The sequence below is a fragment of the Hetaerina americana genome, unplaced genomic scaffold (genome assembly GCF_022747635.1).
Source record: "Hetaerina americana unplaced genomic scaffold, ioHetAmer1.1.p SCAF_37, whole genome shotgun sequence".
NCBI classification, from domain to species: domain Eukaryota; kingdom Metazoa; phylum Arthropoda; class Insecta; order Odonata; family Calopterygidae; genus Hetaerina; species Hetaerina americana.
Genome location: NW_027286952.1, coordinates 1,407,401 through 1,419,668, shown reverse-complemented (window position 1 = coordinate 1,419,668; position 12,268 = coordinate 1,407,401). Strand labels below are relative to the sequence as shown.

The 12,268-nt window shown below is 40.5% G+C and overlaps 1 protein-coding gene across 1 annotated transcript in view; it reads right to left on the bottom strand.

The window, feature by feature from the left end:
- Sf3a1 (splicing factor 3a subunit 1) overlaps positions 1-12,268 on the bottom strand; it is a 41,914-nt gene that overhangs the window by 27,416 nt on the left and 2,230 nt on the right. Inside the window, exons 3-6 of the mRNA XM_071589354.1 lie at positions 10,956-11,120; positions 10,699-10,879; positions 5,991-6,150; positions 1,260-1,413 (exon numbers count right to left, since the gene is read on the bottom strand). Coding sequence (XP_071445455.1) covers positions 1,260-1,413; positions 5,991-6,150; positions 10,699-10,879; positions 10,956-11,120 — 660 coding nt within the window. The remainder of the gene's footprint in view (positions 1-1,259; positions 1,414-5,990; positions 6,151-10,698; positions 10,880-10,955; positions 11,121-12,268) is intronic.

Sequence of the window (12,268 nt, the reverse complement as noted above, 5' to 3'; positions counted from 1 at the left end):
TTTGGACCGAGCCCACTCAACTGAGAATCTTCCTGGAGTAGCTCCACCGCTCATCACTGGAACCACATTTCCAGATTGGAGGAATTACGTTCCTCCACTTCCATTCCAATTTCATCCCACTGTTGCCCTCTGATGTACTGACGCACTGCACAGGGCTGTGAGCTTCTTAAACAAAGCTATACAGAAACTTTCTTTGGCCCCAACACCTTTATGGAGTTCCATAAGAATTCACAGTTGCAAAACTTCCAATGGCCTCAATTATTTCTTGAACTTTGATTCATCCATCACCCAAAACCATATCGTGGATTTTATCAATCATTTCACAGGGAGTTACTTCCACTGTACATCCCGAATTATGCTCTCATCTTTTGGGGAATGCACGGACATATTCAAACTCATTTATTCAATTGTAAACAGTGGCAAACACCGGAGGTGTGCCATGAACTTCATGCAATGTTTTTGGTGCTAGGTTTTTTTTAAATAGAAGCATTCAATCACCGTACAAAACTCGTCTTTTTCCGATTTTTCTAAATAAACTAGTATGTTGCTTCAATCAATTATGAAAATGAAACCATGATGTGGGTATAGACGAATATTAAAACAAAAAGACAGAAGTCTAGTGAGATAAGGAGGCTGACTACAAGCAAACTTTTTCGAATACTATGAGCACCATCTCTTGAAATTTTCTAAGAACTCGTGGACGGGCCCACGTGTAATACTTCATATCACCATGGCGGCTATTGGGGAAGAGCAAAGTCAGGAGTTGATTGGATTGGAAACGGAAGAGAATTTCTGGTGCAATATATGTTGCAAGTGCAAAACATGGCCGACACAAAACATTGTTGCCCAAATGCAAAAAAATGCTGCGCTACGCAATATATGCCTGGATGAAGGTTAGTTCTTTGTTATGAATGCAGGAAATATTTGAACTCCACTTCTTGGGGTCAATACATTCCTCACTCAACACATCCACAGAAAAACAATATTAATATTGAATATGCTTTTCACTTTTTTGTAATTTATTCAGATTATTAAATACAATGGTGCTTTTTACTAAATGGCAGGATAGCCCAGCAAAGTAAATCAGCAGTTTTGCTACAGAATAGAGCTTGCAGAGGCATTTCAAGCTGAGAAACTGAAAACACAAGCCTCTCACTTAACAAAAGAACGTGCACTCGCTGTTTTCAAAAGAATCCTAGGAACTTTCAACCCAGGGCACTGTGTTCGTGGCATTTCATTACAAATTCACATCCACCAACCTCTTTCCTTCTCGGCCTCCTCCTCTTCTCTCCGACGCTGGGCTTCCTGGTGCTTGATCCACTCCGCACGGTACTTCACTTGATCCAACACCACGTTCATGTTTGAATGCTCCTCGGTCAACTTGGACATTAAGTCCTTCGGAGGGATCAGAACCTGTAAAAACAATATTCAACACACTCATTTGAAATCAGAGAGAGACGCCCACACAAACAGAGCACTTATCACTGCACGACCACTACACAATAAATCATACTGATTAATTTAAAACCATGATTTCCATGAGAAGTGGAAATTGGGAAGGGAATGAAATCACAGAGTAACACTCAACTTTGGATTAACTCTTCAAAATGAACAATGATGGGGGTTCTCATGTATTTCAATTGAGAAACAGACTAATCAGCATGTTTTGCATATCATTTTGAAACAAAAACCTCCAAACACCGAACGTGAAAAAAGGATTTCTTTTATCTCTGAGAGCTACTTTCTATTTATTGCCCCAACATGCACCCAATACTTTAAAGAAATACGCAAGCTCTAGCAGACGTGGATGTGTCAGGCATGTCGTCGTGCAGTGAAGAGGGGGGGAGGGGGCTGAAGGGAAGGGGGAAAGGGGGGGAATGCATGGGGAGCACCACCAAGAGAGTGTGCTTCGAATGGCGACACAGTCCGAAGATGTAACACACGATGAAGAGATATCTGCCGAAGACCAAGTTGCCAGATTTAAAAAAGTCAACTTCTCACTCCAAATGATGGAAAATAGATTACAAATAGGGAATAGCTTTGCCTTTACAGTGCCCGGAAAAGATTTCATGCCGATGCACCTATCCTCCCTCGCACACACAATTTAAAAAAATTGTCCCATGGACAAAACGCATGCACGGCAAGAGAGTCCTCACTGCCGTGCAAGAGCGCCACCTAAAGATTAATCTCCCGCAGCAGTGCTGGATGTTAGCTGAATGCTCAATTGCACTCCCGATGCCTCCGCCAACACAGACCTCCCTCTCAGAATTGAACATTTGAATTCAGAAAGGTATTGTGCTCCATCACTCGGCTGAAAAGAAGAGTCCCCAGGGCAATGCACTCAACTACACCAGTCTGCCTCAACCCCACAATCCTCACCCCAAATGTCACCCACCAGCCCAAAATAATCAGCTCATACTCTATACACACCATTCCCTTTCCAAGAAAAGTCTCATTTCAAAGTTCTTTCATGAAACTTACTAGCTTAAACTCTTTCCCCTTTTCATTACTCAAGCCCTGCAACTACTTCACACATTCATAGATTATTTCATGCATGTCCTCCCTAAGGAAGATGCCAGAACTGCCTTCTACAACAGACACACACCCACGAGACACTCAGCGAACCAACAAAGACAAAACAGGCATCATGGCATTCAGTGGAGCATACCAACTCCACTGCTATGCCATGCACATCAGGCAAACTGGTAGGACATTCAATGTCGAAACCAAAGAACACTCAGCCTGCTTCACTAACAACAAATGCCCAAGATGCTGCACTTGGAGGGACAAGGTGTAAGATTCGATGCGTTCAAAGAACAAGGGATTGGCAACTGTGCACCTGCTAAGGAGACCCTGCCCCCTGGTGGATGAAATGGTTATTGTCGCCCTCCCCTCCAATGTTTCCCACCCATCTACTACAACCACATGGTACGCCCCTCCCACTCCTTCACACCCTCCCCCCTTCTTCCTGACAGGGTATACATGTGTATAATACCTTGCCTCATGGTGTACCGGATTATATCACACACTGATAAAACTGTGGTCTTCAATAAACATTAATTGTGGAAATTGCTGGTTATTTCAAGCCCCCAACACCCCACTCTACATTCATTCAATCGCTCAAATTCTGCATACATTGCACCCACCCCTTCCCCTATGCATCCCCCATCTCCATTCCACCTCTCCTCTCCCACAATGCCCTGCTTTCAAGCCCTCAATCATCATTTTCTCTACTGCACCATGACAATCCTTTCCTTTCATTCTGGTTCATGCTTCCACTTCCTCACGCATCTTTCTCATTCTGAATCCATGGGCATTTCCTACATATGCTCGGTTGAATCTATCATAAAGTTTAAATAAGTGTTCGTCATGATTAAACCCAATCTCCTGCCGAAATCCACTGCTTCCCCCTCACCATTATTCCTGATTCCTCAACTGCATTGTGCCGCAAACAGCTCCCGAATCGCTGCTCCATGAAACGTGGATCTGCGAGGCAACCCTCAACCAGGAGTCCAGATTAGCAGCAATCCACGCACCATAACGACCAAGAGACAACTGACGCGGGTTGCACTGCTTCCCCAAGACCTCCCACCACTCTTCCTCCCACTCCAGCCATCCACACAGCAAGATGGGGGAAAAATCATACCACTTATTGGGTCAGACCCTGTAACTGATTGATAACACTATCCCCTTTTTCCTCCCTATGACTGCTGGTTGGCATGTAGACCTGGGTAGTGACCATGTCCGTTATCTCAGCTGTTACTTCTACTAATAATATTAATTACTAATGTGCTCCATGTCTTCTATCCTATTCCTATATTTTTCTTCAAAACTACCGCCATCCCTCACTGACTCTCTTCCCCTCCACCATATTTCCTTCAATAATTATCACTCCAATGATCCCCACAATTCATCCATCCACATTTTATAATTTACCTACCTCAAATCATAATAACATTCCCAATTTAACTTTTTCACTTGTTTGGTCTTCTTCTGTGCATTCTTTCCTGTTGCTCCTGTTGCTTTTGCCCCGCAAGAATCTCATGTGATGACTACTGTAGAAGCCTGGCCTCCCCCACTCTCCTGGCTTTACATACACCCCAGTGGACATAGTCCCAAAGTTGCCGCCCTGACTGCCAGTTGCCAGGACCCCAACCACTTTCATTATTTAGTCCATCATGAAAGTCTTGGGTTGAACAACTGGCCTTCCTCAATAGTACTTCTAACATGACACCATTTCTCACACGGTCCACCCCATTGTGGTCAGATGCCTTGGCTGCCACCTCACTGAGCTACAGACACTGCACTACCTTTCGGCTGTCCCCTACTTTCAACCTAACTGCCACGGGGGACCTCAAAAGGAGCAATTATTGCTGCTCCAGTCACGCCTGCTCTAAGGGTGATCTGAATGCAAAAGCCCTTCCACCACACCAAGATTGTAGTCCATGGGGAATGGGAAAGTATATTAGGGAATTGAAGAAATAAAGCTGGGGGAGATAAGGCAACATCCCCGCAGAACTACTAAAGGGTTTAGGAAAACCTGGAAGGAGGGGTTTTTATGGGCTCATTCAGAGCATGCATGAGGAAGGAGTTTGGCAAAATAAACCATAGCATCAGAGTTAGCCTCCATTCCAAAAAAGGAAAACAAAGCTGTACATGAGGACTATAAAGCAAAAGTTGGTGAGGGTGAAAGAAAGAGAAAAAACAACTTTGCACTTCCACACACTTATTTAATGTAACACGACCATGGTTTCGATGCTGCGCATCATCTTCCACCTGAAGAGAATTCCACAAAGTTAAGCCTGAAACTGTTAGCTTTAAGCAAAAGTTGGATTTTGCACACAGAAAAAGTAGTTCTCCGGTTCAACAAGAGGATGGAGAGAAGGGCAAATGATGTGTTGGAGGATTTTTTGGGTTCAGGAAGTGGAGAAGCATGCGTGATACCATTGCAATAATGAGATCATTAATTGAGAGGAATGTAGAATACAATCAAGATGTACTTGCCTTTTTCGTAGATTTCAAACAAGCTTTTCATAGAATGAATTGGGAAAAATTAATCGATGTGTTGCAGAAATTAGAAATAGATTGGAGGGACAGGAGGCTAATCCGCAGCCTGTTCATGTCTCATACTGCTATCAGGTGCGAGTGTTGGATGGAGAATATGGATGGGCAGTTTTGGAAGGAGTGTCCATTATCACACGTGCTTCTCATCAAATACAAGGAGGAAATGTGAAAAGATGCATAGGAATAACAGGGGATAGAATTCATAAAATCATTTAGATTTGTGGTCGAGTACACTTTCATGAGAGTTTGGAAAGACAGGGCAAAAAATGGGCATGCTACACAGTAAGCTGAAGGGACTTTCAGGACAAAAAAAGGCAATTCAATTTTCTGCATGGAGATGTAACGGATGACATATTAATGGAAGAGATACAAGCTCAGACAAGTTAGAAAGATTAAATTGAGGAACAATATCATAAAGATAATAGCCCAGGAAATGTGTGGAATATGATGTTGACGATGATAGCTCAGTGCCAGGAGCACTTACCTGCAAGATAGAAAAGGCACTTAAGGAAATGAAATTGAAGGCTGTAAGAATACATATCATTTCTGTAGTGCTCAAGAATTTGGGAAAAGTTTTTACGACCTATTTTTAACATTCACGAGGGAGGAATTTGGCCAGAAGACTATTTAGATCTGCTTAAGATCCATTGGGCAGGTTTCTAATGGTGTTATCAAGAAGAGAGTATACCTGAGATTATCTTGTGGCCTGATTATTGGCACAATGTAAGGAAAAAAGGAGATAACTAGACAAGTTAAACAAGCATATCAAAAGTGTGTTAATGAGCCAGGTATAAAGTATATGAGGAGTTAAGTGTAAAGGGCTTAGCAGTAGGTCAACCCTACCATTGCCTATTAATCCAACATTTAGGCTGATAACTGCGTTTATGGTTTTTACATTAAAATACATTGCAGAAAAACTCACTCACCTTGGTGTACTGCTCCAAAAGTTTTGTAAAATATTGAAAGAGGGAATGCTGAGGCCTCAAAAAATCAAACTGATAGTTTCTCTGCTCTCTATTCATCAGATTTGTCAAAAACTGGCGGCCATTCCTTGCTACAAACTGGGCTGTCAGTTTCACAATATCTCTGTAAAAAATACATATAAATCAGTAATCACATAAGGAAATCATTCATACAAATAAATGCAGTAAATTCAATCCCAACTTGAAAGTCATGGCAACCACACATGTAAGTGGAAGACATTCAACTCATCCATGTTTTCACTAGACAGCTTCAAGTTTATAAGTTAATTGTGCAATGATCTTTTCCAGCACATCTCAATTGTCACAGAGGGCTCAGCATGACAACAGGAGTATTTTTTGAGGAAGAGAAGGGAAATGGCATTTATTAGGGGAAATACATGTCCTCCATAGACATAAGTTGAGTATTCAAAGGGAGATGAGAAGGGAAGGAATACAGGGTGATCTGAAAAGTTAAATCGTGCATAATGACTTGTGAAAATGCAAACCATTCCATCCAGCAGTGCACCTTGGGCAGTCATTTTAATCAGTTGCAAAATCAAGTAACACACAGCAGTGATGAAATTTTTCATAAAAGACGGTTTAATGTCAACCGAATTTCATTTGAGGATTTTTTAAGTGTAAGACGACTCTTCTCCATCAACTTCCACCATGAAGAAATGGGCAGCCAAGTTTAAACATTAAATCCATTACTAGCATAAAAAGTAACTTTTTGCATAACAAGTGATGGGAAGAAGGGAAGTATACAGGAATGAATACACTTGTCTGCTACTTCAGTTGGTGTTTTTAGCACTCGTTTCGTCAGCATCTTGTGGCTGCCAGTGATGACACATTTTTCCAAACTTGTTTCCAGACACATTATTGGTTATTTTTTTCCAAAGTTAACAATATTTTGTTCATAGTTTGAAAAATATCTCTGAAGAGATTGCCACAAAAATAAAGTCATTAGAGAATAAAAATAACAGCAGAAATGAAAAAAATCATTGAAAAGTGAGAACAAGGTTTGAGCTTGGCTGATGCACACCAACAATCAGTCAAAATCAGCAATTTGAACAATCCTCAAGTTCCAGGAAAAGAGCACAGAGATAAGTGATTAAACGACAAGAGTGACAAGAATATCTAAACGTGGGTACATATTATGAACAAAGCTGAAAGGTTGCTTCTCATATGGACAAACGAAAAGCAAAAGCAAGATGAGGTTATTAACAAGACTATCATTTGTGAGATGGCAAAAGTGATTTCCACTGGCCATGTTAAGACCTGCGTTAGGCCTGCAAGCGCTCGTTCAGGTTGGATCGTGTTTTTAGAGGACCCCTGTCGAGTGACTTGAAGCAAGCGCAAAATGCAGCCAACGATTGAACAAAGGAACAATTGAATGCCAGTACCCCATCAAATTTTGTGTTGGACTGGGGAAATTGGGTGCGGAGATGTTGGGCAACATTCGCCTCGTGTTCAAGGATGAAAGCACGACAGGCTCTAGTTTTTAAGTGGCACAAGCTCTTCAAAGATGGTCGACAGAGCAGTGTGGAGGACAAGCTGGACGGCCACGGTTGTCCAGAATTGAAGTCCTCCTGAGCCAGATATGGTAGCTCTTCATGCGGTACTCATTTCTGCCTTCTCCACAAAGATTAATCTATTTACATGTCAGACTCCTGACTTGGGCAACATTTGCACATAATAGTCAATTGTGTATGCATTCAATCAATATTTAGGTTAAATGCATAAACATTTTGTGGCCATCGAGCCTTCCCTTTGGATGATGTACTTGTTTAATTTGTTGTTTCGATCTTGCCATAGGTCTTTAATCATGCAGATGATTTGGCATTGCATTTAAAATGCCTAGGTATCGCTTGAGTCAATCTATCACCACCTAACTTGCTGAAATATTGCGGAATATCACAGCTATACCTTTCTTGTTTACACATTACTTTAATTCATCTTCAATTTTTCCAACTTGTTTATATACGTAGTAATTTCCAACTGATAAGTCATACTACATAAAGCTTACTAATGGGGATATTTTTACAAGCAATGCATGTTCTTTAATCATATTCATTTGAGTCTTCAGCTCATCTCACATCTTCATCATGTTTGGAGAGAATGCACATTTTATTTATTTTAGGAAAGTCTTGCATTCCTAGTTGTTTCCCATTACAGTACATCAGATTCAACTGAAGCAAAAGAATCCACATGACATTAAGCCATACCTAATTCTTCAATTAACTCATCTGATAGCACAATACATGCAGCAACCTGCAAGAAAGCTAATCAAAACCAATTCTCTCTGAACTTCAATGCTCGGTATTTCCCCACGAGAAACTCTTTTATACACTATGATGAAAATCCATGAGCGAGTGTTGCCCTTGGTTCTATATTACATAAGGTAGTCACCTACATAAATGTCAATGCATCAGTAATCAAATGGGCTTTGATAGGTGCCTACGGTGATTGCCCCATGAGATCACAATTCACAAGATTGCTCTCTTTCATCATCAAAAAGATACCATTTCACTGTTTTCTTGAATGTACTTGCTATTGAATTAAAATACTTGATGGTTACAAAGAATGTTTAAGCAGTAGATTTCGCACTACACAATCGTGTACCCAAGAATAATAACCTAAGAAATGACATATCGAAACAGTAAATCACTCACAAATTCTTCATTGCCTCATTCAATTCGGTAAAAGGAATTGTCTATTCATAATAGCATAAACATGACAGGGTAATAATTAGAATATCTCTTGATAATCAATGGTATTCAACAAGGAATGTCAGAAGAACAGATTTGGCAAATCAAGATTGTGCGCACACAAACAAATACTGATCAAATCACATACAGGGACACATTGTTTGACGAATACTTCATTACTTAATTTAAAATGGTTATTTACATCCCGCATTCATTAATATGCTCTCTCGTGGATTTATTCTAAACATTAACCTTTTGTTTCAGGCATACTTCTCCGATTTTGCTCAAAGGACAAATGCAAATGAAAGCGAAGCATAAATAATAAAATGTTAAAGAGCTCAGTGTTGAAATAAACTAAATAAATGCCACATATAACACAGGTATTGCTAAACTAAATTAATAATTACATTGCATTGATAAATAGTTCTATCAAGACACTTTTCTGAAGAACCAATATTGTTAGCTTCACCGCACATGCTTTTACTCAACCATTCTGGTTATTTTCAATTCAAAATAATAAGTGTTTAGCACACTCTTACACTCAAATTTAATGATTTAAATATGCCAGGTGAAGATCACCAATATAAACAAACTGTATTGAGCATTCATAGCCAGGTGGAGTATCAAAGGCGATAGTATTATCAAAGGCGGGGGGTAGATGGGGTGTACCCAGGCCAGAGTGTGATTCTGGCCCCTCAGTGGAGTATCACCCCAACTGAAAGTCATTTGTAATCGCTTTGGGCAGGGAGAATCACTTCTGGCGGTATAGTCACTCCCACTCTGCCTTCCGTAACTGCTTCGGATGAGGAGACTTAATTTGGACGGTATTATATCACAGGCAGATAAACCCAACATTAGAGCCCAGGCCCTAGAGGCCTCTAACAAGCGGACTGTTAGAGGCCTCTAGGTTTATTTAGCCATACGATAGTGTCATTCAGGCCATTTTAATACAAATATTGGAATTTTCCAACTTCAATCATGCCCCACCATTAGCAGTAATGCTTCAAAACTATCTTGCTTAAATATATGAAACTCCAGGACAAGAAAATGGATATTATATGATACATCAGGGATTCGTTAGAAGTTATTTTTAGATGCAAAGAAATCCCTGTCAGCCTTGGTGGAACCAAAGATTTGATTTTCTGTAATAAGGTTAATATTATAACTTGGTTTATTACACCATGGTTTCAATTCATTGGTGAAAACTTTCACGTACAAAGCATGATGTTATATAATTTCAAAACTTGATGAAGAGAAGTTTTAGTTTGAGGAAATATAGAGTAAGTAAAACCGGCATAAAGGAATTAGAGTCAATCTTTCTTCTTCTACCACCACCCCATTGGTGGTGGAGGAACAGAGTTGATCAGAAATTGGTAAAATATAATGCAAGCTGCAATGGTATGTAGCATATGCTGAGCAGGGTTTAGAGGCACAGGGGTGCATAGTTTACAGAATGACAACACTGTATAATACGTTGTTCAGCTGGGTCCACTACAAACCTACCTTGGGTAGACTACTTTCTTTTGATGAATTTTTATTTAAATCCATATTTTCCTTACAGTTTCCCTGGCGAGAGAACAGACGAGAATTTGGCGGTGAAAAAGTCGAGAATAATTTGGGAATAGAAGTTATATTAAAAGCCATACTATGAAGGGGTTTTCAGGGGATAGGGGGAAGAAGGGAATATGAAGAAGTCTCAATCCAGCCCCATTGAAGTTGTATAATAAACAAATAAATAAAGAAAATAAAAATTGGAAAAGAATTGGAGGAATAGATGGAGAATTTAAAAATTGGAGAGCACTCTTGGGTTTTTCAAACACTCAAACTTCATAATTTATCATTGGTTTCAAAAGCGTGGAGCTCCAGTGTCCGACATTCACGCATGACTCCGCAAAGGGGGCGAGCAGTGTGCGTGTGTCGCCCAGCCCGACACAGGGACAAACTCAGCCAGCTGGCATACTCACAGATCGAGGGCTGATATAGATGGCGGGTCAGCTACAAATTCAAATTCTGAAGGTGGGTCCTTGGGGACAAATGGCTGCTCAACTTGCTTCAATATCTCCTGCTGCTTCAGTTGTGCTGCAGCAGTCACAGTTTTCTGAGGAGGGACAGAAGGCAAACCCCCGCCGAGGGTAGGCTCCTGCCCTATAGAGAAGAACAATGTTGCAATTTACGGAATCTTACCTTCCAAAATGTTACCCATTAACTCACAGAATTTTACCTTTTCCTTCCTTGAATTCCTTGACTTTATGCTGATAATAAGCATGGTATGGGTCTCCCGCATTTAGAAAGTTGAATTTTGGGTTCCCTAATTCATTCTGACGAATGCGTGCCTCAAATTCAGGTCCATTTCGGGCAACAAAACTTGCTGTTTTATCAACTATATCTGAGATATGGATAAGGAAATAATAACTGACCCATCTACAACAACATAAATGGTGACACATACATAAACGGGGTGACCACTTACATATAATAAGGATGACCCATTCCGAACTTTTCCAGAACACTCAATTCTTTTCCCCAAATTTTATCGAGTCTGATCCACATGGACCGTCCCTCAGTGCTCCACAAGCCTCGAAGTTGGTACTCCCCCCCCCCCCCCATGCACACAATTGCCTCAAGCCAACTGATCTCGGAACAGAATCAGATGGTTTCATTTTAGCTTTTAGGTTTCCAAGGATAAAAATTCAATGTTTTGTACCACCAATTCATATCCCCAATGTAATCCAACAGACACTGCAACACGTAATTGGGAAAGTATTACAGCATTTCTCTTGTAACATAGGCATTCCAAGGTAGATGATGAATTAATGACAATCGTTTTGAAAGTTAGATGGCCTACCTAAATATATTTCCTATTTAAAGTAGAGAGATTGCATTGGTTGAAGTTTTGGAGTCTAATGTTGGTTTATTTTTTATTTTTTAAGGATCTAAGTGAATTTTAATTAAGCCATGACACCCCTTTGCAATTTTTTTATCGCAAAGGGGTGTCACATTTATACACTGTACGTAATAATAGTTACCACATAAATCTGTTTATTTATGACCAACCTTTTCTAGATCTGGGGGCAGTAGTAGTATTTTTAGGGGAGGCGACCTACAGCTAAGGTCATTTGCACCATTAGGGATGGATGGGAAGGATGAAGGGAGGAGAGAAACCCGATGTTGGCATTAGTCTACTCTTAACAAATGGTGCCGAGGGGTCAGCAGTTTAAAGTGCAATCCAACAGATGGCGTACTCACTCAAACCGCTCTCCACAAAGCACCTCAAGATGGGAGAAGGAAACAAAGGGGGCAGGGGAATCATAAATTTCAGCTTTACAAAAATTGTAACTCTTATTCTTCTGGAAAGAGGCAATGAGAAATATGGATTCCACATCAAAAACTGCCTTGCACCAATGGCTAAAGGCAAGAGTTACACCATTAACTGATCAAGTTGAACAGTCCAGGACCAACAGGCAAACGGGAAAGCCATGGAATTGGTCAACTACTGTGATATGGAGGGCAACAGGAAACAACCAAATTAATTTT